Source organism: Xyrauchen texanus, chromosome 4 (genome assembly GCF_025860055.1).
Source record: "Xyrauchen texanus isolate HMW12.3.18 chromosome 4, RBS_HiC_50CHRs, whole genome shotgun sequence".
NCBI lineage: Eukaryota > Metazoa > Chordata > Actinopteri > Cypriniformes > Catostomidae > Xyrauchen > Xyrauchen texanus.
The window spans coordinates 44,518,119-44,544,845 of record NC_068279.1 but is presented as its reverse complement, the minus strand read 5'-3'; the positions used below and the strand labels follow the sequence as shown (position 1 = coordinate 44,544,845).

Genomic DNA, 26,727 nt, shown 5'->3' with positions numbered 1-26,727 from the left:
ACAGGATCGAACATCTAAACTAGGATACATTTTCATTGTCTCTCTCATGTAGATGCATAAACATAGTATTAACAAAATATCTGGATATGTCACTTCAGGTAAACCTTTGACGTTATTTGAGGAAAATATGTTAACTCAGAGCCCTATCAAAAGGATCTTTTTGTGATACCGGAAGTGTTGCAGGAAAACTTGCATTCAAATTCTTTGTTATTGTTTACATGCTTATAATAGTCTATAGTAAAAAGGGAGAATACAGCCTTCAAAACGAGATACAGCCTTTGATCTGTTTCTTTCATCTTTCATATTGCTTCAGAAGAAATGGATTAAACCACTGGAGTCATGTGAGTTACTTTTATGCTGCTTTTATTTGTTTTTTTGGAGCTTCAAAGTTTGAGTCACCATAGAACTGATAATATTTCAGAACTGAAATATTCTCTAAATCTTCATTGGTGTTCTGTAGAAGAAAGAAAGTCATACACATCTGGGATGGCATGAGGGAGAGTAAATTATGAGAGAAATTATCATTTTAGGGTAAACTGCCCCTTTAATGTTCTCGTCTACTGTAAGTCAAAATGGAAAATAGTAAAATAAAAATAAAATAAATAGATTATATTTGCTTTTGTGGATGTGAAAGGAGTATTTGCAGAAAACGAATCCTTGAATCAGTTGGTTGAAATGATTTATTGAAACGATCGGTTCAAATGGACCGGTTCGCTACATTGAGTCGGACGTCCCATCGGGCAGAGTACATTTTGAAATGTGTCCAACAGATGGCACAATTTCCTTGCTTTCTGCATATCGACGAACAAAAATCATTATCATGGCTGGTGTGGGACTCTGTTTTGCACCAGGAATTGTTTGTATAATGCACTGGACTGGACCACTAACATTACTGTGCTTCTAAATATGATCTTCATGTTTTATCTCCATGTTTATTTTAAAGAATGCCCATGCTGAAATTCACAGTGATTCAGGTTATTTTTCTCCATTAATCAACATCTTCTGGAGTTTTGTTCCTTGCCACAGTCGCCTTCAGCTTGCTCACTGGGGTTATTAATACAATTATTATTTAATTACTTATTTTTAAACACAATTCACAATCGTATTTTATCAAACTACACAATGATGTCTCATAAGACATTATAGACATTACAGTTTTATCTTCTGTTAATGTCTGATCTTCTGTAAAGATGCTTTGAAATGATGTGTGTTGTGAAGGCACTATACAAATAACTAAAAAAAAAAACAAAAAAAACAAAACAGACTTTTTGCAAGGTTTTAAACTCAACATACATTTTACTCCGCTGATAACATCAACCATTACCACTTTCGAGGAGAAATAATCTGAGCTGAAAAATATATATGATGATCTGAAATCAGACATAATGTTTGTTTGTGCTTCAATTACAAGTTGAGAATAAAAAAAAACAAAACAGACTTTTTTTTTGTAATTTAATTTTCTTTAATAACAAATGATGTAATCTGGCACTGGTACCAGTACCAGAAAAAAAAAGGCAAATGATACACATTGATTCTGGTTAAACAATACAAGTTTTTATTTTTAAAAACCCAAGGCCAGATTTTTACTGTTGGCAGGCCGAATGTTGCCCCAGCTTAGGTCGGGCGGTGGGGATATATGGGGATGGGGCCATGGTCGGGTGTCTGTTTGCGGGAGAGCTGTGGTTTGTCAAGCTGGTTGGCATAATTTCTCATTTCTAACAGCTGTTTCACATTACAGTGATGGCAGAGAGAGCCCTTAAAAGCAGCCAAACATGCCAGAGAAGGGAGAGAGGCAACGACACAAGTGCAGCAACTGCCGTGTCTTATTGAGTGTATGTTTGTGTATCGAGTTTAAATAAGTTTGTTTATTGAGAGTTTGTTACACTGAACTAACAAAAGCACTGATAAGTGCACAGAGTGTGAAGGCAGAAAATAAAAGCCTACCTGAAGCGTGTAACTGCTCCCAGTCTCCTCTTCTCCATTCCCAAACCTCTTCTCAATTCCCAAAGTTGTGTTACAATCTTATTTCCAGTTAAGTAGTTAGACATTAGTTTAGTGCTGAAGTGATAGAGATGTTTGAATCTGATTACAGTAGATAATGAGCTTTTGATATGCTCATTTTTTATTCGAAAAATGCTACTTAATATATCAACATCATTCCTGAAAATGACTTTGGGATAGAAATAAGTTTGAGTAAACACAGATTTTTCTTAAAATACAATTTTATTTACACACCTATACATTTCTCACACAGCTATGAGACAAATGCAAAGAATTGCACTACAAGGAAAATATTTTTGATAGACTTGTTCTAGATTTCCAACAGTTAAGTGTTTTAGTGAGTATAAACCTGTTTAGTCCTGCCATTTGAAAGCTTCTCAAAATATAAAATGTATATGTTTTTATGTCTTTAAATGTATGAGTGAATCATCTATCCAAACACTCCAGGGTTGAGAAGACAGAAGGACTGCAGGACACTGCGGAAATCTTGTAGTGTCCACGGTACAGCAGCTACATTTCCAGTTGCACTGCTGCTGAGGGGACTAAAAGAGAATACAAAAATGAACATCATACCTCAACAATCAATCATCCCTATACATATCTTGAACACATCTGCCCTTTTATACATAAAACCATAATGAGCATCCAATATTAAGGCAGATATACTTGCAGTCTAAAGAGAAAAAGTGTCTAGTTTTAAGGGATATTTCATTGAGAGGAGACTGACATAACCGGTGTAGGTATGAGCAACTCACTTGATACACACAGGATCGTTGAATGTCACTAAGAAATCAGTGGTGTACTGCGGCAGGCGGAACAGGCACAGGTGAATGTTTACAGTGTTCTTTGCCTGAGAAGTAATTGAATTCAAAGACTGATACAAAAGCACAAATCTTAACATGTTCAAAATGTAGGGAACAGATTAGTATTGTCCTGTCTGTGTCTGTAATAATAACAACTAGATGGGGACATTTCCTGAAGAAAATGTGAGTGGTGCTTGCCGTGGCAAAACTCGTCAAACAGCATGTTGTAACTTGAAAAGAGCAAAAATTATGGTCATGAATAAATCAACCCAGAAGTCTGTATGATTTTCTGGTGCAGAAATATGTGATTTGTTACTCGGTTGCTAGGGTAAGCCCATGTGGTTGCTATGCAGTTACCAAGGTAATACAATACATGGCTCCTTTCCATCCTGAGTGAAATAAGTCAACCCGGAAGTCTCTACGTTTTTGTGATGCAGAGATATGTTATTTGTTAGTCGGTTGCTAGGGTAACCCCATCTGGTTGCTAGGCAGTTACCATAGTGATACTTATGAAGTCTCCTTGCCATCCTGATTGAAATAAGTCAACCCGGAACTCTCTACGTTATTGTGATTAAGAGATATGTGATTTGCTAGTCGGTTGCTAGGGTAACCCCATCTGGTTGCTAGGCAGTTACCATAGTGATACTAATGAAGTCTCCTTGCCATCCTGATTGAAATAAGTCAACCCGGAAGTCTCTACGTTTTTGTGATGCAGAGATATGTGATTTGTTACTCGGTTGCTAGGGTAACCCCATATGGTTGCTAGGCAGTTACCATAGTGATACTAATGAAGTCTCCTTGCCATCCTGAGTGAAATAAGTCAACCCGGAAGTCACTACTGTTTTCTGGTGCAGAGATATGTGATTTGTTACTCGGTTGCTAGGGTAACCCCATCTGGTTGCTAGGCAGTTACCATATTGATACTAATGAAGTGTCCTTGCCATCCTGGTTGAAATAAATCAACCCGGAAGTCTGTACTCTTTTCTGGTGCCGAGATATGTGATTTGTTTCTCGGTTGCTAGGGTAACCCCATCTGGTTGCTAGGCAGTTACCATAGTGATAGTAATCAAGTGTCCTTGCGATCCTGAGTGAAATAAATCAACCCGGAAGTCAGTACTGTTTTCTGGTGCAGAGATATGTGATTTGTTACTCGGTTGCTAGGGTAACCCCATCTGGTTGCTAGGCAGTTACCATAGTGATAGTAATCAAGTGTCCTTGCCATCCTGATTGAAATAAGTCAACCCAGAAGTATCTACGTTTTTCTGATGCAGAGATATGTGATTTGTTACTCGGTTGCTAGGGTAACCCCATGTGGTTGCTAGGCAGTTACCATATTGATACTAATGAAGTGTCCTTGCCATCCTGGTTGAAATAAATCAACCTGGAAGTCTGTACTCTTTTCTGGTGCCGAGATATGTGATTTGTTTCTCGGTTGCTAGGGTAACCCCATCTGGTTGCTAGGCAGTTACCATAGTGATAGTAATCAAGTGTCCTTGCCATCCTGAGTGAAATAAATCAACCCGGAAGTCAGTACTATTTTCTGGTGCAGAGATATGTGATTTGTTACTCGGTTGCTAGGGTAACCCCATCTGGTTGCTAGGCAGTAATCATAGTGATAGTAATCAAGTGTCCTTGCCATCCTGATTGAAATAAGTCAACCCGGAAGTCTCTACGTTTTTCTGATGCAGAGATATGTGATTTGTTACTCGGTTGCTAGGGTAACCCCATCTGGTTGCTAGGCAGTTACCTTAGTGATACTAATGAAGTCTCCTTGCCATCCTGATTGAAATAAATCAACCTGGAAGTCTGTACTCTTTTCTGGTGCCGAGATATGTGATTTGTTTCTCGGTTGCTAGGGTAACCCCATCTGGTTGCTAGGCAGTTACCATAGTGATAGTAATCAAGTGTCCTTGCCATCCTGAGTGAAATAAATCAACCCGGAAGTCAGTACTATTTTCTGGTGCAGAGATATGTGATTTGTTACTTCGGTTGCTAGGGTAACCCCATCTGGTTGCTAGGCAGTAATCATAGTGATAGTAATCAAGTGTCCTTGCCATCCTGATTGAAATAAGTCAACCCGGAAGTCTCTACGTTTTTCTGATGCAGAGATATGTGATTTGTTACTCGGTTGCTAGGGTAACCCCATCTGGTTGCTAGGCAGTTACCTTAGTGATACTAATGAAGTCTCCTTGCCATCCTGATTGAAATAAATCAACCCAGAAGTTTCTCTGATTTTCTGGTGCAGAGATATAGTTACTGCTAAATGGTTGCTAGGGTACTCTGTTTAGTTGCTAGGGAGTGGCTTGGCAGCTGCCAATCATTAATCTCCAAAGGCTGCTTGTCAGTATGAATGATATAAACCAACTCCCATGCCTCTGTGACATTCAGAATGGAAGATATCCTCTATGGATTTTGGTTGCTAAGGTGCTTCGACAATGGTTGCTAGGGAGGGGCTAGGAAGTGTTGAGGTGATTCATGATTGGCTGTTTGCTGCCCCGAGTGAAACGAGACCACCCTTGTGTTTCTATGACACTTCTATCCGGAGATATCCCTTTGATGTCTTTCATTAGAAGTCTATGGGACTTGTTGCTAAGGTGCTCTAAATTGTTGCTAGGGCGTGGCTTGATAGATGCAAAATGATCCTGAGATACTGATTGGTCGTCTGAGTAAAATGAGCCCGCCCCATTGTCTCTATGACACTGTGATCCAGAGCTATGTTGAATACAAATCCCAATGCCATTTCATTTCATGGGCCGTCCTACACCATTGTAAGTCAATTGGGGCATTTTTGGGCAGCTCCTGCCCCCAGGGGTGCAACTTTTACCCCATTTTGAGGTATGCTCTTACAGAGCCTGCCAGCCTCTTCAAATATGGCAAATCACACGTTTCTCGCGAAATCCTCGCTCGGAGCTGTGACGCGTCAAAGTTTGTCGCAATGTTAAGTCTATGGGATTTTTCGGCCGCTTTTTTGCCCCTGGGGCAATTACCGTACCCCGATCAGCTTATAAAAGTCATAGCACACGTGTCCTCAATAGGCCGTTCGATTTGACACCTCATTCGTGGGTCTACGCCAAGCGGTGCGGGACGAGTTAGGTGCCGAAGTTTTGTACGGAGATAGAATAATAAGAATAATAAATAAAAAACTAGATAGGTACATTTCCTGAAGAAAATGTGAGTGGTGCTTGCCGTGGCAAAACTCGATCAAATAGCCTGCTTGAAAAGAACAGAAATTGTGGTCATAAATAAATCAACCCAGAAGTCTGTATAATTTTCTGGTGCAGAAATATGTGATTTGTTACTAGGTTGCTAGGGTAAGCCCATGTGGTTGCTATGCAGTTAGCAAGGTAATACAATACATGGCTCCTTTCCATCCTGAGTGAAATAATTCAACCCAAAAATCTGTACTGTTTTCTGGTGCAGAGATATGTGATTTGTTACTCGGTTGCTAGGGTAACCCCATGTGGTTGCTAGGCAGTTACCATAGTGATACTTATCAAGTCTCCTTGCTATCCAGAGTAAAATCAGTCAACCAGGAAGTCTCTACGATGTTGTGATCCAGAGATATGTGATTTGTTATTTGGTTGCTAGGGTAACCCCTCCTTGTTGCTAGGCAGTTACCATAGTGATACTTATCAAGTCTCCTTGCCATCCTGAGTGAAATAAACCAACCCAGAAGTCTCTACGTTTTTCTGATGCAGAGATATGTGATTTGTTACTCGGTTGCTAGGGTAAGCCCATCTGGTTGCTAGGCAGTTACCATAGTGATACTAATCAAGTGTCCTTGCCATCCTGATTGAAATAAGTCAACCCGGAAGTCTCTACGTTTTTCTGATGCAGAGATATGTGATTTGTTACTCGGTTGCTAGGGTAACCCCATCTGGTTGCTAGGCAGTTACCACAGTGATACTAATCAAGTGTCCTTGCCATCCTGATTGAAATAAGTCAACCCGGAAGTCTCTATGTTTTTCTGATGCAGAGATATGTGATTTGTTACTCGGTTGCTAGGGTAACCCCATCTGGTTGCTAGGCAGTTACCATAGTGATACTAATCAAGTCTCCTTGCCATCCTGATTGAAATAAGTCAACCCGGAAGTCTCTACGTTTTTCTGATGCAGAGATATGTGATTTGTTACTCGGTTGCTAGGGTAACCCCATCTGGTTGCTAGGCAGTTACCATAGTGATACTAATCAAGTCTCCTTGCCATCCTGATTGAAATAAGTCAACCCGGAAGTCTCTACGTTTTTCTGATGCAGAGATATGTGATTTGTTACTCGGTTGCTAGGGTAACCCCATCTGGTTGCTAGGCAGTTACCATAGTGATACTAATCAAGTCTCCTTGCCATCCTGATTGAAATAAATCAACCCGGAAGTCTGTACTCTTTTCTGGTGCCGAGATATGTGATTTGTTTCTCGGTTGCTAGGGTAACCCCATCTGGTTGCTAGGCAGTTACCATAGTGATAGTAATCAAGTGTCCTTGCCATCCTGATTGAAATAAATCAACCCGGAAGTCTGTACTCTTTTCTGGTGCCGAGATATGTGATTTGTTTCTCGGTTGCTAGGGTAACCCCATCTGGTTGCTAGGCAGTTAACATAGTGATACTTATCAAGTCTCCTTGCCATCCTGATTGAAATAAGTCAACCCGGAAGTCTCTATGTTTTTGTGATGCAGAGATATGTGATTTGTTACTCGGTTGCTAGGGTAAGCCCATCTGGTTGCTAGGCAGATACCATAGTGATACTAATCAAGTGTCCTTGCCATCCTGATTGAAATAAGTCAACCCGGAAGTCTCTACGTTTTCTGATGCAGAGATATGTGATTTGTTACTCGGTTGCTAGGGTAAGCTCATCTGGTTGCTAGGCAGTTACCATTGTGATACTAATGAAGTGTCCTTGCCATCCTGATTGAAATAAGTCAACCCGAAGTCTCTATGTTTTTGTGATGCAGAGATATGTGATTTGTTACTCGGTTGCTAGGGTAAGCCCATCTGGTTGCTAGGCAGTTACCATAGTGATACTAATGAAGTGTCCTTTCCATCCTGATTGAAATAAGTCAACCCGGAAGTCTCTACGTTTTTCTGATGCAGAGATATGTGATTTGTTACTCGGTTGCTAGAGTAACCCCATCTGGTTGCTAGGCAGTTACCATAGTGATACTAATCAAGTGTCCTTGCCATCCTGATTGAAATAAATCAACCCAGAAGTCTCTCTGATTTTGTGGTGCAGAGATATAGTTACTGCTAAGCGGTTGCTAGGGTACTCTGTTTAGTTGCTAGGGAGTGGCTTGGCAGCTGCCAATCATGAATCTCCAAAGGCTGCTTGTCAGTATGAATGATATAAACCAACTCCCATGCCTCTGTGACATTCAGAATGGAAGATATCCCTCTATGGATTTTGGTTGTTAAGGTGCTCGACAATGGTTGCTAGGGAGGGGCTAGGAAGTGTTGATTTGATGCATGATTGGCTGTTTGCTGTCCCGAGTCAAACGAGACCACCCTTGTGTTTCTATGACACTTCTATCCGGAGATATCCCTTTGATCTGTTTCAATAGAAGTCTATGGGACTTGTTGCTAAGGTGCTCTTAATGGTTGCTAGGGCGTGGCTTGATAGCTTCACAATGATCCTGAGAGACTGATTGGTCGTCTGAGTAAAATGAGCCCACCCCTGGTCTCTATGACACTGTGATCCAGAGCTATGTTCAATACAAATCCCTATGCCTTTTCATTTCATGGGCCGTCCTACACCATTATAAGTCAATTGGGGCATTTTTGGGCAGCTCCTGCCCCCAGGGGTGCAACTTTTACCCCATATTGAGGTATGCTCTTACAGAGCCTGCCAGCCTCTTCAAATGTGGCAAATCACACGTTTCTGTGAAATCCTCAGCTCGGAGCTGTGACGCCTCAAAGTTTGTCACAATGTTAAGTCTATGGGATTTTTCGGCCGCTTTTTTGCCCCTGGGGCAAATACCGTACCCCGATCAGCTTATAAAAGTCATAGCACACGTGTCCTCAATAGGCCGTTCGATTTGACACCTCATTTGTGGGTCTACGCCAAGCGGTGCGGGACGAGTTAGGTGCCGAAGTTTTGTACGGAGATAGAATAATAATAAAAGAAGAAAAATAAAAATAAAAATAAGTATGTGAGATTACAATAGTGATGCTTTGCAAGCACCACTAATAATAAACATTACAGAGAATAATTACACTGTTGTGACCTTTGGAAATATTTTGAACCCAAAATGATCCGCAATTCTATCACGGCTCACTGGAATACCTAAATATGATTGGTCAATCGTGGCCTTCAGTGGTCAAGAATATGAGAATAGCAACACTGTATAACTAACTCATTTGTGGAACCTATGTTACTTGCATCCTGCCTCTCAAATACCTCTGTGGTCTCTAAGTAATCTAATAAAATGCCAGACGGGCTGGTTTGAGTATTTCTGTAACTGCTGATTCCTGGGATTTTCACAAACATCAGTTTCTATAATTTACACCGAATGGTGCCAAAAACAAAAAAAACATCCAGTGAGCGGCATTTCTGCGGACTGAAACACCTTATTGATGAGAGAGGACAACAGAGAATGGCATTGAAAATATGCATTGAAGTAAGGCCAAAAATATGGACTAATATTGTTAATGATGACAGATTTACATAGGCCCTTTATTACACTGGAGAATAAAGCCGTTCTAACTGTTCTCCACAGTACTGCAACTCTGGATGGAAATAAATTGTGACGTTCCATAATTGTGTTCAAACAATGCCACAACGAATACATGCTGAAATAAAAGCTGAAGTTGGTCCAACAAAATATTAGAGTATGCAACTTTTTTTTGGCCAGGCAGTGCATCTTATAAACTTTGAAAAAACTTTACAGATCTTTATTGTAAAGGGTTTAAACCAGTGGTTCTCAACCTTTTTTGAACAAACGCCCCCCCCTGACCTCTTCATGATCCTCTTAACGCCCCCCCCCCCCTCTAAAAAAAAAACCAAAAACACTTCAGAAATACTTACAGCCAAACAATTGCAACACTTCTACCTGAAGCCTGAGTTTTTGGTAAAAAAAAAAAAAAAACTGAAACAGAAGTTTCTTATTGTATTTAAACTACATGTAAAAGCCTCAAGTTGAGTAATATTGTGGAAAAAAATGCAAAAACACATGGATTGTTTGAAAGGTATTTCAAATGTATTTAGAAATTCAAACAAATTCAGGCTCACACACAATTTTTTTTAAGATGAACCAATCACGTGAACAATAACGTAACTAACCTAAATGGCCAATGAAAAAGCAGCGGTTGTTCGCGCACTCAATCAGGCGATATATACTAGGCTTCAAATTTGAATAGCCTACAAACGGTCATTTCTACCACTCTGACAGCTGCGGCATTTGTTTTTAGGCGTTGCTATGGAGATCATTTGCCGGTAACTAGCCGAGTGGGTTATTAGCATCATTTAAATATGAATTCATTAATTTGCACAGACATAATTTTATTTTACATTCAAATGAACATTGTATGAGTTGTCAGAGGCTTAAACGTTGTGATGAATAACAGTGAGTAACGTAGGGTGACCACCTGGCTATTGCTCTGTTGCAGGTCAGCAGACCTGATTTTGCGGGACACGAGGGAGAGAACTTAAGTTAATATTAATATACTAGGTGAATAACTGCAAAAGACAAATAATATAAAATCAATATTTATATTATTATGACTTTATTATTCCCATCGGCCAATTACACATTGCAGAGTAGAGATGCGCGGATCAGCTCTAACGTCACCCGAATCAGCTGTTAAAAACAAACTCACCATCACCAATGATTTTCTCCGATTAGATATCCGCACCCGATCATCACATTACAATTAAAATTCTCAGGGCCAGATGTACTAACGCTTTTGCGCCCACTTCAGGCGTATTTGTTTCGCAAAGTGCGCATAAAACCATGGCGAGGTATGTACGAACGGGACGCACCGAGATGAAAGCGCAGATTGCCTGTCGCAATTGAAAATGGCAAAATGCGCTTTTAGTGTCATGCATATGCATTCATGGGATGGACAAGGGGAAAGTGGGAGTGTCACATAAATAGATGGGAGGGGAAGCGTAAACTGCGCCTAATTATGTATTCCGCGTTATGTACAGAAAAAGCCGGTGAAAGCGCCTCTATTTTGCGCTGAAAATTCTCCGCCTATTAAAAGCATGTGTGACTTAGGAAGCGGCTCTCCTGGCATATCCTCCTGGTGAAGTGGCAGCAGTAATCCGAGCAAGAAGAAGACATAGGCTAAGGAGAAGAGCTGAAAAGATTTTTGCGCAGGCCGCTTGTTGAGTACCTCGGAGTAACGCCCCCATTTGTGCCTGAGCGCCCCTCTCTGCTGCCTCGTTCACACCACCCCCAACACTGTCCAAACGCCCCCTAGGGGGCGGTACCGCTCCCGTTGAGAAACGCTGGTTTAAACAATGTTTTCCATGCTTGTTCAATAAACCATAAACAATTAATGAACATGCACCTGTGGAACAGTCATTAAGACATGAACAGCTTTTAACTGTAATTAACAGTAGCAATTAACATCACAGTTATAATAAACTTTGTACACTAAAGAGACCTTTCTACTGACTCTAAAAAACACTAAAAGAAAGATGCCCAAAGATGCTCATCTGCGTGAACGTGCAATTGCTTTGGTGGAAGAGTGGGGTAACATCTCACAGCAAGAACGGGCAAATCTGGTGCAGTCCATGAGGAGGAGATGCACTGCAGTATTTAAATTAACTGGTGGCCACACCAGATACTGACTGTTACTTTTGATTTAGCCCCCCTTTTTTCAGGAACACATTATTCTATTTCTGTTAGGGGGCTTTCACACTTGGTTCGATTGCCTGTTCCGAACCCGAGTTCGATTGCTCCCCCCTCCCCCCGATGGACTGTGTTCACATTATATATTTGTATCCGAACCGCGGTACGCTTGCGTCATCAAGCTGCAGCTGGTGCGTAATCGTGTAGCTTGATAACAGCGAAATGAAAAGGCGTCAAAATTCAATGAATAGACTTGCTCGGTTCACATTTGTTCTTCTTTTTTTTAACCTTTGGTTTTGTTTTCAACATCAAGATACAGAAACACACTTGCGTCTGTCTGCCGCAAAAATACTGAAATCGTTCAAAAGACAGCGGGCTGTCCGCCGAAGACAATTTTTGCGAAGACAAGCAGAAATCATCTCTCTGCTTGCAGTGCGTGTGCGTCAATCCCGCTTTTCATCAAGGTAAGTGTATACACACGCACGCACGAAAGTAAACTCTTTCCGCTCATTTTGAAAGTGGTGTGAGACTGACGACCACATTATACGTCATCAATAGCGGTTCACTTCCGCGGTTTGGTTCGACCCGAGTACGGTTCGCGGGTGCGTTCACATCATCCAAACGAACCGAAATCTGACATCATTCGAACCGGGGTGTGCACCAAAAGTGCTAGTGTGAAAGCCCCCTTAGTCACATGTTTGTGAAACTTGTTCAGTTTATGTCTTAGTTGTTGAATCTTTTTGTATGTTGATACAAATATTTACACTTGTTAAGTTTGCTGAAATAAAAGCAGTTGAAAGTGAGAGGACATTTCTTTTTTTTGCTGAGTTTAATATGTTCTCAGGTAAATGGATCTTATTTAAAGGATGTTTAAATATTTTTACTTTAAAACAAAAATGTTTTTTAGCAACAGGGCTAAATCTCCACTTTCACATTCACATTCTTTTTCTTTAGTTTTTAGCGATTAGCATTCTTCGTGCATATCGCCACCTACAGGTTGGGACTGGTCAAAGGAGGAGATTGATAGTAAAAAAGGACTTATTATTTATCTGTTTCTCACCCACTATCGTCATTATGGATTACTTTTATGCTGCCTTTATGTGCTTATTGGAGCTTCAAAGTTCTGGCCACCATTCACTTGCATTGTATGGACCAACAGAACAGAGATATTTTCTAAAAATCTTCATTTTTGTTCTGCAAAGGAAAGAAGTCATACACATCTAGGATAGATAAATCTGTCTTTTGTGTGTACACACACTTTTAGAATGTTTTATACATGATGCCCCAGGTCACTTATACCACAAGAGCCAACAATGTCTGCAGTGCAAGAGCAATCTAGAAGTACAGAAGCATGCAATCTGTCTCAGCTGTCTAAGTTAATAATAGGTGAAAACAAAGTTTGACAGACGCACCTCCTCATTGAATTTTGAGACTAGTTGAACTCCAGACAGTAGCCAGGCAGAGCTGCATTCCTGTAATGACAGTTCTGATTGTGGGAGCTGCTCCACCCCTTTGATCTCCCAAGAGCCTGAATCTGCTGCTTTGTTACTGGCAGCCACATCCTCAAAGTGATACCTGTCAGAGTACAGACCAGGTCATTCATAGGCAAAATATGTCAAAGTGATGATCTTAAAAACACAATGCACCAAAAAAACCAAACAGCACTAATATGAAGAAAGTGATCTGAAGTAGAAATATTAATAATCAATAATGCATATTATGTGGGTTTAAATGAAGAAAAGTGATTAATCTATCTCACTATTATAATCTAAATCTTTAAAGGGATAGTTCACCCAAAAATTTTTATTCTCTCATTATTTACTCACCCTCATGCCTTTCCAGATGTGTATGACTTGCTGTCTTCTGCAGAACACAAATTAAGATTTTTAGAAGAATACTTCAGCCCTGTAGGTCAATTCTATGCAAGTGAATGGTGATCAAAATGTTAAAGCTCAAAAAAGCACATTAAGGCAACATAAAAGTAATCCATATGACTAAATATTGATTTTTTTTCTCACCCACACCTATAATACCACTTCTGAAAATATGGATAAAACCACTGGAGTCGTATTAATTACTTTTATGCTGACTTTATGTCCTTTTCTAAGCTTCAAAGTTCTGGCCACCATTCACTTGTATTGAATGGACCAATAGAGCTCAAATTTTCTTCTAAAAATTATGGTGCTCAGCAGAAGAAAGTAAGTCTGTGATGAACACATCTGGGATGGCATGAGGGTGAGTAATATAATTGTCAGTTTTGGGTGATCTATTCCTTTAAAGGCAGAACACAGTAATCAGGTACTAAGAGTGATGACTAAAAGATAATTTCTCAACTTAGTAAATGTAACAAAATTAGTTGGGAAGTAAATCAGTGAAGGTTTGGCTAATTCTAACTAACAAATTGAAACTTATCAGAGTCAATGTAATTTCTAGTTGTGCTTACTAGCTCTGAAGGCAGTTTCACACTACCAGCAGTCACTGACATAAAAGTCCCAAAAGATGCCATGGTACAACCATGCTGTCTTTGGACATAGTACCATAATAATACTATGTTTTTGGACAAGCAACATTGTGTTATTCCATGGAATCCAAGTACCATAGAGAGTAAAAACCACAGTACATGAATTTGATAATCACGATCATGAATATATCAGCATTATGAATTAAGTACCATCGTATTACCATCTGATGTACCATGGTGCGCAGTCAGAGTACTTTCTAAAGGGGGCACTGAAGAAAAAATAAAACATGTAATAAACAACCTAATTTTGCCTGATCATTATATACATATTCTATAAGTTAGATTCAACTTTTAGAATTATAGTTGAGATTTATGCTTAGATTTAACATTTGTGCTTTTAATTAATGCTTGTGTTTTTTCTTCAAGTGCACTTTAATTGAGATTCTGAACCCCAATGAGCCCCTATGTTGATGGTTGCGATCTACTGACTTCCCTGTTCACATTTTACTTTCCATGTGTGACATTTCACGAGAGGTGCCGTGTGTGCATGTACTGCATTTACTGTTAGTGACTTTTATAATTCTTTAATGAGAAATTATACTGGAGGTCTAAAGCTTTATTTGTTGATCTGTAGGAAATCTAAATGAAATAAACTCAAGGTGGCTGTGACGTCCGGGGTGTAGTAACTTACCTGGCTGCATCAGCATCCTGCACCTGGCTTTGGTACTCCAGCAGTTCAATGATGATACTTTGATCTGTCTGAGAATTACCAAACACTTCTTGATTATCAGGGATCTGCCTCAGATCACTGCAGGGCATGGGTGAGGGGAAAATTAATAACATGTTTATTATACAAATCAGGTAAACTGCAGCAACAGCAATATGATAACATATACCAATATTAAACAAATAATTACCTTTATTATAAGTTATGGCAAAAAATTAATTTGCAGAGTAAGGCACTCAATTGGTCAACTGTAGGCTGATTGTGGCTATCCAACAACTTCGTGCACAGAGAATTTAATATCTGTGCGGGCTCTGTTGTGTGTGTATATTAGGGTCAGAAATTAAGGGGGCTCTCCAAAATTAAACAAATGCCAAATTGAATTAGATTGATTTATTTGACATAAACAGATAGGACAAAGGTGGTTTTTTTCTTCATTGTTTCGAAAATATATGCACTCATAAAAGTAGAAAATGTCCCTGAAAATCAAATACAGGGGAAATATTGTCCCTTAATGTGGAAGTTAACTTCTGACCCTGGTATATGTATAAGCAATTACAAGCACTTTAAATGCAGCTCATTCCATCAGAATAGATCTGGAATTATTTTATAAGTTTAAGCTTATGAGTATAATATATATATATATATATATATATATATATATATATATATATATATATATATACACACACACACACACACACACACACACACACACACGTACAGTTGTGGCAAAAATATTGGCCCTCTTGGTAAAAATTAGCAAACAAGGCTGTGATTTTTTGTTTTGCATGGTTCATCCTTTTGATCTTTCATTAAAAAAAAAAGATATATATATATAAATATAAATCACAAAAATCTAACCTTTAACATTGGTAAATTGGTTAACATTGGTTAATTCACCAAAGTGGCATTCAACTGATCGCAAAGTACAGTCAGGACATTACTGATGTAAAAAAACAGCACCATCACTATTTGAAAAGTAATTTTTGATCAAATCTAGAAAAGCCCCATTTCAGCAGCCATCACTCCAACTCCTTATCCTTAAGCCAGCAGCCATAGCACCCTGTAGCTCTAGACCAGTTGCCCACTGAAGATAAGCAGGGTTGAGCCTGGTCAGTACATGGATGAGAGAAAAAATTAAAGTTGCTGCTGGAAGATGTATTAGGGAGTCCAGCGGGGATGCTCACCCTGCAGTCTGTGTGGGTCCTAATGCCCCAGTTATAGTGATGGGGACACTATACTCTATATATTAGAAAAAAAAGAAAGAGCACCATCCTTCGGATGAGACGTTAAAAGGTCCTCTCTACCAAAAGCTGGTGTGTGGTGAGCGTACTGGTGCACTATGGCTGCCGTTGCAGCATCCACATGGATGATGTCATTCATGCGAAGGTGTACACTACAGTCTTCAAAAACAAAAGACAACTGGCTCCAGATGTACAACTAAACGAGAGGATAAGTACATCAGTCTCTAGTTTGAGAAATAGACGCCTGACATGTCGTCAGCTGACAGCTTCATTGAATTCTACCCGCTCAACACCAGTTTCATGTACAACAGTAAAGAGAAGACTCAGGGGTGCAGGACTTATGGGAAGAATTACAAAGAAAAAGCTACTTTTGAAACAGAAAAACAAAAAGAAAAGGTTTGAGTGGGCAAAGAAACACAGACATTGGACAACAGATAATTGGAAAAGAGTGTTATTGATCTTAATCCCCTTGAACTTTGTCGGATCAGCTGGACTGTAAGGTGCGTGAGGATTTTTTATGAGAACTCTTTGAAGTAGTGAAAGAAGTTATACATTTTTTTTTTTAAATTGTAATAGTAATTTTTCATGTTATTAATGTCCTGACTAAACATTGTGATCAGTTGGATGCCACTTTGTATAAAAGTACCAATTTCTTTACATAAGAGCTAAATCTGTACATTATTCCAAACTTTTGGCCACCAGTGTGTGTGTGTGTGTGTGTGTGTGTGTATATATATATATATATATATATATATATAAAATCTGCAAGTTGTTTATCTTTTTTTTTTTTTTTAAATATGAGGGATCATAAACATTCTACTTGTTATTATTTACAGTAGTACTGCTCTAATGTGGCTATTTGACATATTTAAATTTCACAAAACAGAAACTAATAACCAAATGTATTTGTCCTGTTTCAAACTTTACACTTTGTTTTTTATATTTTTTAGATAAGAAATATAATTACCTGATATCTTGGGCATTGGGTGGAATAACAGCTGATAAAGCGCCTCCAAACAGAGGTCGAGCCATCGCTGTGGTACACACTGAAATGATAAAGCCACACATTCATGAACTAAAGTCGTTTTTATTGAGTGAATGTGCAGTCAAAGAAACTAACAAACATCTTGAGACTCCAAACGCAACATCAGTCAAATAAGTTTGAATAGAACGCGTAATCTAAACTCAAATTAAGATAAGCATATTTATGCTTTTTATGCATATTATGAATTACAAAAATCACGCCATAAATAAACTATTAAACATACTCACCAGTTACCAGCGTTCACTTCCCTTAATCAGCCAACACCGGATGTGACGTAAAAAAGATGACGCGCGTCCTCTAGCGGGGTAAAACCACAACATTTTTGGACTATTTCATATACTTGTGACCTTTACAGAATGGCTCCCGTTGCATCCCTTCATTTTATAGATGTGTATAGAGTGCTCACATTATAGATATTAAGAATGTTGTAGGGTACAACGGGGTTTAAAGGCTCCTTTGGACTTTCCTAAACATCTGTTAGTTGTCACTATACTACAACATTTTCCTGATCCATGAGATCTTTGCGTGTATTGTCTAAAGGTAGATTTTTTTCAAGGCAATTTGATCTAATTCTTGTTATTTTTTAAATGATGCAGATTGATGTAGCTAATGAAAATCCTTGAATTTAACACATTTCTTTTGAGACAAAATACTTATTTATCATTTTCAGTTATGTTTAAGGTCATTACATAAAAAAAAAAAAATGCAATAACTGTCCAATAAGTGTAAGGATGATATTTGGGTTAAAAAGCCTCCCGTTGCAGGGGTTAAATGTCCCTATAAAACACATTGGGTCTTTTTTTTTTAAAGTGGGGCGAATAAATTTGTTATTAAAAATGTTCAAAGTGGGCTCACATTGACTCATCCAAACATAATAGAGATTAGTTTGTGTATAGAATAATTGAGATGGAATAAAACGACAAATGTGTTTGAAATTTACAGGAAATTCTTGATTTCTTTCTGAAGTAGTTATTTTGAGTAAGCATCATCTTAATTTGTTACTCAAAAAAACATCTTGGTGTCTTAAAATTATTTGCATTAGTTGACACATTGTGCCCTATAACTATTGATCAATGATATTATGCACCATTTCACTTTAAACCCACAAGGGGCCTTATACCCCAAGTGAGGGAGCCTTTTACCTCAGGTGAGGGAGACTTTTACCCTAAGTGAGGGATCTTTTTACCTCAGGTGAGGGAGACTTTTACCCTAAGTGAGGGATCTTTTTACCCCAGGTGTGGGAGACTTTTACCCTAAGTGAGGGATCTTTTTACCTCAGGTGAGGGAGACTTTTACCCTAAGTGAGGGATCTTTTTACCCCAGGTGTGGGAGACTTTTACCCTAAGTGAGGGATCTTTTTACCTCAGGTGAGGGAGACTTTTACCCTAAGTGAGGGATCTTTTTACCCCAGGTGTGGGAGACTTTTACCCTAAGTGAGGGATCTTTTTACCTCAGGTGAGGGAGACTTTTACCCTAAGTGAGGGATCTTTTTACCCCAGGTGTGGGAGACTTTTACCCTAAGTGAGGGATCTTTTTACCTTAGGTGAGGGAGACTTTTACCCTAAGTGAGGGATCTTTTTACCTTAGGTGAGGGAGACTTTTACCCTAAGTGAGGGATCTTTTTACCTTAGGTGAGGGAGACTTTTACCCTAAGTGAGGGATCTTTTTACCTCAGGTGAGGGAGACTTTTACCCTAGGTGAGGGAGACTTTTACCCTAAGTGAGGGATCTTTTTACCTTAGGTGAGGGAGACTTTTACCCTAAGTGAGGGATCTTTTTACCCCAGGTGTGGGAGACTTTTACCCTAAGTGAGGGATCTTTTTACCTTAGGTGAGGGAGACTTTTACCCTAAGTGAGGGATCTTTTTACCTTAGGTGAGGGAGACTTTTACCCTAAGTGAGGGATCTTTTTACCCCAGGTGTGGGAGACTTTTACCCCAAGCGAGGGAGCCTTTTACCCCAGGTGTGGGAGCCTTTTACCCCAAGCGAGGGAGGCATTTACGCCAAGTGAGGGAGCCTTTTAACAGGCTCCCTCACCACCTTTTTTTTTTTTTTTTTACTTAATTTTAGTTGAAATAACCTTCCGTTCTTATTTATTTTCACACAAATTATGTCGCTCCATCAATTTTCAGTAAAAATAAATCTATTATTTATACCTTGATATATTTCGTGACCAGAAAAAAAGCTCAATATCCTTAAGGAAACACTTGCCTGAACAGAAGTTTCTTTTTATAACCTTTTATATTAAGCTCACACTTAAATTAAATTAGTTTTATAGACAAATGTAAAAAGTGTCTATATGGGAATTTCTTTATAAGAAATTTTAGAATCATCTAATTATTATTTTAAACACAGCCAACAAGTGTCCTCCTTCTATCCCAGGTGGCACTTTTCGAAGTTGGTTGAGAAAATGGCCAGTGTTTGCAGAGCTGTAATCTAGACAAATGGATTACTTTGAAGAATCTGTAATACACCTAAAATTATTTTCATTTGGTCACTACATAAATTCCATACTTTCAATTGTGTTATATGGTTTTGATGGCGGAGAATTTGTGTGTCGGAAATGTAACGCCCCTTACCATTACTGAAGTAGCCCTTTGGCAGGCATTATGAAAATGTGTTATATAGTGACATTGCTACGAAAGTAATGGCTGGACTGCAAATGAGGCGTTTCAGGCAGTTCAGGAGCAGTGTTTTCTGTAGGAGAGAGTAACTCCCTTTGGCGTGGACTTTGTGCTTTGTAAATTTGCAGACCTTGTACATGCACAAACAGCTACATTACACACAAGGAAAAGCATAATAGGGCCTCTATAAATGGGATCATGGCAATCATTTCCCCACTACTCAACATTCATGGGAAGAACCAAAGAATTTCATACTTCCATCGTTAGCTTTTTTTATTTATTTATTTTATACTTTTTTCTTTATACATTTCTGGTCAGAACTTGTGAAATACTATGAAGATTGTAAAATATAAACACAGTTTTGATTTATTTTGGATTTTTTTTTTAGTCACAACATAATTCCCATAGATCCATTTATGTTATTCCATAGTTTTGATGACTTTTATTGACTATTATTCTAAAATGTGAAGAAGAAAAAAAATTACATTAAAGAATGCGTAAGTGTTTCAAAAACTTTGACCGGTAGTGTATATGTCCATCTGGCCATTGTCATTCCCATATTCGCTCAAACATACTATACACAGACAAAGTGAGATTGTGTTACTGTTACGCCCCCTATCTGTTGCATGAAATAAGACCCGCCACCGGTCTCGTGCAGTCACGTGATGTCCGTCAGCCCGCTACATCATCAGACACAGCGTGACGTCGTTCAGTCAGCTGACGCTCAGTCGACCTTCTCGTCTGCGGGAGATCCACACATCAAAACACCAGCATCCTTCGCAGTGATTCACATACACCCCGTTTTCAGGCATGGCGAGCCAGTCTCAGGGCATCCAGCAGCTGTTGCAGGCTGAGAAACGAGCGGCAGAGAAGGTCGCAGAAGCCCGTAAACGTAAGTGCTGGATTTGCTTGTCATCGCTTCAGACTACGGCTTACATGAGCACACCGCACAACAACTGGTCATGTCTGAATCCTGCGTCTGAATAAGACGGCAAAATGAACGTATTAGCTTATTAAATGGAAAGGAGATTACTCTTGATCATTATTCACCCCATTGTTGTTATATTTGATTTATGAAAGTTTTCCTCGTTTGTCTTTGCTTGTGCGTCGGTGGATGACAGGCTTGCAAACTGAATAATAGACATGACTGACGAGTTCTCATTTGACCAAACATGTGAAACACAAAGTACAGATGGATGTTCAGTCTGTTTTTAACCTTTGAAATAAGCTGTTACACAGAAGCTGCACTTTGGTGAGGAATTTTGCACGTTGGCAATGAAAGACCCATTATAAATGTATTGTGCGAAGGAAATTCTGATTTCTGACAGTATCTCTTATGCACTGACTCACTGTATGTTCACCCAGTTCCTGTTTTTTCTTTAGTTGAAAATAGTTTCTGCTGCCAGCTCTCATGTCCTACATGCAAGAGGAGAAATTCCCTGTCAGGGCAATATTTTACTTTCAGTGTTCTGCACAGGGGAAATCCAAGGCTATTTCATCATTACTATTTCTTTAATAGTAATGTAGCATTTCAATAATGAGCATTTTGTGCATTTTTTCAATAGGGAAGAATCGGCGTCTGAAACAGGCCAAGGAGGAGGCGCAGGCTGAGATCGAACAGTACCGCCTGCAAAGGGAGAAGGAGTTTAAGACTAAGGAGGCTGCGGTGAGATGTATTTATTTTTGTGAATTCCAGAATCAATCCAGATGTGTACTTTGAGTCTCTATTTTAATTGGTACTATGCTTTGAGGAAAGTGCCTCGTTGTTGGGGTATAATGATGTCTTTTCATGATAATTTCAGAACCTCCACAATTGTGAATACTATTTATTGTTTTAAATGAGAGAATCAGAGTCTTTTAATGTATGTTGTTTAAACTGAGCTTTTAGGATTTTAGGATAAGTCATGGATTAAACCACTGGAGTCTCATGGATTACATTTAGGCTGTCTTTATGTGGATTCTTTATAGCTTCAAAGACCTGGTCAGCATTCAATTGCATTGAATAGACCTGCAGAGCTGAGATATTTTTCTAAAAATCTTTGTTTGTGTTCAGCAGAAGAAAGAAGGTCATACACATCTGGGATGGCATGAGGGAGAGTAAATGATGAGAGAATTTTCATTTTTGGGTGAACTGTCCCTTTAAGGGATGTCCTTCGGGACTCTTGGTTCTTGGGCACCTTACCTACAGAAACACACGCACTTTATATTTCTCTCTCTCTCTGTGTGTGTGTCTGTCTTTGTATAAAAACATTTTTTATATATATATATATATATATATATACACACAGAGTTGATGTCAGAAGTTAAAATACACCTTAGCCAAATATATTTAAATTCAGTTTTTCCACAATTCCTGAAATGTAATCATAGAAAACTTTCCCTGTCTTAGGCTAGTTAGGATCACTATTATAAGAATATGAAATGTCATAATAATGGTAGAGAGAATTATTTATTTCAGCTTTTATTTCTTTCATCACATTCCCAGTGGGCCAGAAGTTTACATACAATGTGTTAGTATTTGGTAGAATTGCCTTTAAATTGTTTAATCTTGGTCAAATATTTTGGGTAGCCTTCCACAAGCTTCTCACAATAAGTTGCTGTAATTTTGGCCCATTCCTCCAGACAGAACTGGTGGAACTGAGTCAGGTTTGTAGACCTTCTTGCTCGCACATGATATTTCAGTTCTGCCCACAAATTTTCTCTCAGATTGAGGTCAGGGCTTTGTGATGGCCACACCAATATCATGACTTTGTTATCCGTAAGCCATTTTGCCACAACTTTGGAGGTATGCTTGTGGTCATTGTCCATTTGGAAGACCATTTGCAACGAGCTTAATCATCATGGCTGATGTCTTGAGATGTTGCTTCAATATATCCACATAATTTTCCTTCCTGCACCAGTCCCTCCTGCAGCAAAGAACCCCCATAACATGATGCTGCCACCCCCATGCTTCACGGTTAGGATGGAGTTCTTCGGCTTGCAAGGCTCACCCTTTTTTCCTCCAGACATACCAATGGTCATTATGTTCAAAATGTTAAATTTGTGAGGACATTACTCCAAAAAGTAAGATCTTTGTCCCCATGTGCACTTGCAAACTGTAGTCTTTTTTTTATGGCAGTTTTGGAACCTTTCAGGTTATGTCGATATAGGACTCATTTTACTGTGTATATAGATACTTGTCTACCTGGTTCCTCCAGCATCTTCACAAGGTCCTTTGCTGTTGTTCTGGGATTGATTTGCACTTTTTGCACCAAACTACGTTCATCTCTAGGAAACCGAATGTGTCTCCTTCCTGAGCGTTATGATGGCTGCCTGGTCCCATGGTGTTTATACTTGCATACTATTGTTTGTACAGATGAACGTGGTACCTTCAGTCATTTGGAAATTGCTTCCAAGGATGAACCAGACTTGTGTAGGTCCACAATTTTTTTCTGAGGTCTTTGCTGGATTTCTTTTGATTTTCCCATGATGTCAAGCAAAGAGGCATGATGCTGAGTTTGTAGGTATGCCTTAGAATACACCCACAGGTACACTTCCAATTCAGTACACATCCTATCAGAAGCTAATTGTCTAAAGGTTTGACATAATTTTCTGGAATTTTCCAAGCTGCCTAAAAGCACAGTTAACTTGGTGTATGTAAACTTCTGACCCACTGGATTTGTGATTATAGTCAATTAAAAGTGAAACATTCTGTCTGTAAACAATTGTTGGAAATATTATTTGTGTCATGCACAAAGTAGACGTCTGAAACAACTGGCCAAAACTATAGTTTGCTCATATTAAATCTGTGGAGTGGTTAAAAAAATAGTTTTAATGAATTCAACCTCAGTGTATGTAAACTTATGACTTCAATATATGTATACACTGGTGGCAAAATGTTTGGAATAATGTACAGATTTTGCTCTTATGTAAAGTAATTGGTATTTGTATTCACCAAAGTGGGATTTATCTGATCACAGTGTATAGTCAGGACATTTATAATGTGAAAAATTATTGTTAAAATTTGAAAAGAATATTCAGAACTTCTTAAACTACTTCAAACAATCCTCCATGTGCAGCAATGACCGCTTTGCAGATACTTTGCAATCTTATTATTAGTTTGTCCAGATACTCTGTTGACATTTCACCCCACACTTCCTGTAGTACTTGCCATAGATGTGGCTGACTATACTTTGTGATCAGTTGAATGCCACTTTGTTGAATTAAAGTACCAATTTCCTTCTGAAACAGCAAAATCTGTCCATTATTCCAAACCGCCTGTGAGTGAGTGAGTGCGTGCGTGCGTGTGAATATAAAAACAATTTAGTAATTTATTTTTTATTTTTTGCTTTGACATTTCTATGAGTCTTACAAACTCCTTGAAGTTCCATCATGAAACCCGAGGGGTTTGCACACCCATGAAACCCTGAACATTTACTCATACACTAGTATTAGTTCTGGATCTACTGATAGACCTCCAGGTATAAGGGCAAATATGCTATCCTTTAACGCTAATTCCCCATCATATTGTCCATTAGGCCTTAGGATCCCATGGCAACTCTGCTGTTGAGGTGGACAAGGAGACCATCGATAAGATGAGCTGCATCCAAAAGAGTTATCAACAGAACAAGGAGGCTGTGCTTGCCAACCTGCTGAAGATGGTGTGCGACATTAAGCCAGAGATCCACGCCAACTACCGCGTTGCTGTATAACACATTTGTCCAATCAACACATCCATTAAAATCCCTAAACACCCACAAAGCACTGAGACAAAGACTGCCACTGGGCATATCACATCTTAAAAGATGATCGATGGCTGGACTCCAGCATATACACACAGCTCAACAAAACTATCATCTTCTGCTTTGCATTGCAACTACACATTTCTGACCATTTACAAAATATTTGTTGATAATGTAAACAAAATGAATGGTGCAGCCATGCTACCTTTCAAATCTCACAAGCTGGCGATAGGTTAAAGAATCAGAGGTTCTGGTATTCTACATGCACACTTTAATTGTTTTCTACATTGTTTGTTTATATATCTTTTATATGATCCAATGAAAGTCTTTGTCTCTGCCTTCTTAGTTAACTGTAGTATTGTCAGGTTTATCAGAGTGAGTTTCTTTGTGAATGATACCTTTAGTGTTTGTGTGAGTGTCTGTATCTTGATGCTACTGTATCTTGTTAATGTATAAGTAATCACTTGTTAATGTTTAACTAATCATTGCATACAATACAGAATTTATTTGTATTTATTGACTGTTTTGTGACTGCTCATAATTGGCATCATAATGTAGTAATATTAATTAAATTCTCTTCACAATTCCTTCCTGCTCTCTTGTTCTGTATATGTAATTACATTCCTCTATTTGAACTTGCTTTAAAAAAAAAAAAAAAAATATATATATATATATATTTTTATTGTTAAAATTTGAAAAGAATATTCAGAACTTCTTAAACTACTTCAAAAAATCCTCCATGATATATATATAATAAATTTATTGCGCAAATTGATGAATTGCACCCTTTATTTTGAATGTGATATTCATGGACCAGTCTCTCAGGGACAGTACTTGCGAAGCACAGTTACTATTATCTAAACAATCTTATATTAGAGAACAGATTGTGTAGGTTTTTATTTCATTGGGATTTTAATTGGGGACTATCAACGATAGGGACCGCACATTAGCTATGACTCTACCATTAAATGGATTTAAAAATCTATATATATTTTTATACTTAAAATCACTGCCTCTTAAATGTTCTATAAATTCAGAAAATATGTTTATGGACAAATATTATTAAAACAACTAAATACAACCAATCGTAAAATGTCACTAATATCTTTTTGTGTGTGTGTGTTTCCGGATTTCATGATGTATTTATTTATTTATTTTTATTTTTTTATTGCATTAAACACACACACACACACACACACACACACATATATATATACATTGAATAATAACAGTGGGGACATATTGCTAACAAAGGGACAAATAAAAACTACATAAGATATCACATATAAAGATTACATTTTCAATGTGATATCCTTAAGGATGTTATATGTTTTTGAAGCCTTGGCGTTCAGAGATTTAGACATATTATTAAAAGAGGCAAAAAGCGATTTTACATCAGCAGAAAAAAATCTAAAATTAGGTTTCGATTGTATTACTCTGGCTTTGTGAAGATGAAATTTACCTAGAAGACAAAGTAACAATAAAGAACAATCAAATGTATCATCATTACAATGAATATCTGAAAGAAAAATCATAGTCTCTGTAATCTGCACCAATTTGTTAAAACATAAAAATAATAACAAGGTTATTTCTGTCCAAAAAGATTTAGAGAAAGTACACTGATAAAACAAATGTAAAACTGATTCTTCTTCCATTTTACAAAAGGAACACCAGGGGGATACATTCTCAAAAAACCTGTTTAAATTCTGATTGCAAGGGTAATATTTGTGAGTCATTTTGAAATGAATTTCTCTAATTTTATTTGGGATAAGAAGTTTGTAAGAAGAATTCCATAAATTGCTTAAATTAGAATTTAGAAATTACATTTCTTGTCTAGAATATGGATATCATTAATTGAAAGTGTAGGAATATGATTAGACAAGCTAGCATAACTTAGTTGTGCTCTAATTAAAGATTTGATGCTAAGTGGGATACGTTTAACCACCTTATTGAAGTCTCTTTTAGAAAACGGAGCACCCTTCAGAGTAATAAATTCATTAAATGACATAAGTTCCCCTTGATTTTTGAAGAGATCAGAAATAAAAAGGACATTTTGTGCCACCCACTCCTTCAAAAAAAAAAAAAAAGTGATTTGTTGCCAGAACATTCTCATTATTCCACATAATACAAGTGTGAAAATTAGAAAGTTTGATGGGTAACTAACATCTTTCACATCTTGCCATGTGGCAACGGAACCGGAGAGAGGCCTGTCAATTGCATCAGAGCACGTGAAACAAAGCAGTGAACGTGCCACAAAAAGAGACGGAAGTCTTTCAAAATAGTAGTTGTTTTAAATGTTTCGTCTGTCGGTTAAATGGC

At 38.3% G+C, this 26,727-nt stretch overlaps 2 protein-coding genes across 3 annotated transcripts; one reads left to right on the top strand and one right to left on the bottom strand.

The window, feature by feature from the left end:
* Positions 1–1,564: 1,564 nt before the first annotated feature.
* On the bottom strand, positions 1,565–17,337 carry rangrf (RAN guanine nucleotide release factor). Of its 2 annotated transcripts, XM_052115614.1 has the most exons (6): positions 17,293–17,337; positions 16,988–17,066; positions 14,741–14,857; positions 13,001–13,163; positions 2,757–2,851; positions 1,590–2,543 (listed from the first exon to the last, which is right to left on the bottom strand). In XM_052115614.1, the coding sequence occupies exons 2-6, from the start codon at positions 17,050–17,052 to the stop codon at positions 2,432–2,434; spliced, it is 552 nt and encodes a 183-aa protein (XP_051971574.1). In that variant the 5' UTR covers positions 17,053–17,066; positions 17,293–17,337; the 3' UTR covers positions 1,590–2,431. The 2 variants fall into 2 exon arrangements, with proteins under 2 accessions (XP_051971579.1, XP_051971574.1); XM_052115619.1 differs by lacking the exon at positions 2,757–2,851 and having other exon boundaries at positions 1,565–2,543.
* Positions 17,338–20,396: 3,059 nt separating this feature from the next.
* LOC127641975 (V-type proton ATPase subunit G 1-like) lies at positions 20,397–25,028 on the top strand. Its single transcript, XM_052124728.1, has 3 exons — positions 20,397–20,579; positions 21,253–21,353; positions 24,205–25,028. The coding sequence occupies exons 1-3, from the start codon at positions 20,498–20,500 to the stop codon at positions 24,376–24,378; spliced, it is 357 nt and encodes a 118-aa protein (XP_051980688.1). The 5' UTR covers positions 20,397–20,497; the 3' UTR covers positions 24,379–25,028.
* The last annotated feature ends 1,699 nt before the right edge of the window (positions 25,029–26,727 follow it).

Bases quoted from the DNA above. Each gene is read 5' to 3' on its own strand.
- rangrf (XM_052115614.1), bottom strand. From the start codon at position 17,052: ATGGCTCGACCTCTGTTTGGAGGCGCTTTATCAGCTGTTATTCCACCC. The intron at 13,164-14,740 runs GTAAGTTACTAC...GTACTCTGACAG, and splicing joins CAGGATGCTGATGCAGCCAG to GTATCACTTTGAGGATGTGG. The intron at 2,544-2,756 runs GTGAGTTGCTCA...ATTCTCTTTTAG, and splicing joins AACGATCCTGTGTGTATCAA to TCCCCTCAGCAGCAGTGCAA.
- LOC127641975 (XM_052124728.1), top strand. From the start codon at position 20,498: ATGGCGAGCCAGTCTCAGGGCATCCAGCAGCTGTTGCAGGCTGAGAAA. The intron at 20,580-21,252 runs GTAAGTGCTGGA...TTTTTTCAATAG, and splicing joins GGTCGCAGAAGCCCGTAAAC to GGAAGAATCGGCGTCTGAAA. The intron at 21,354-24,204 runs GTGAGATGTATT...ATTGTCCATTAG, and splicing joins TTAAGACTAAGGAGGCTGCG to GCCTTAGGATCCCATGGCAA.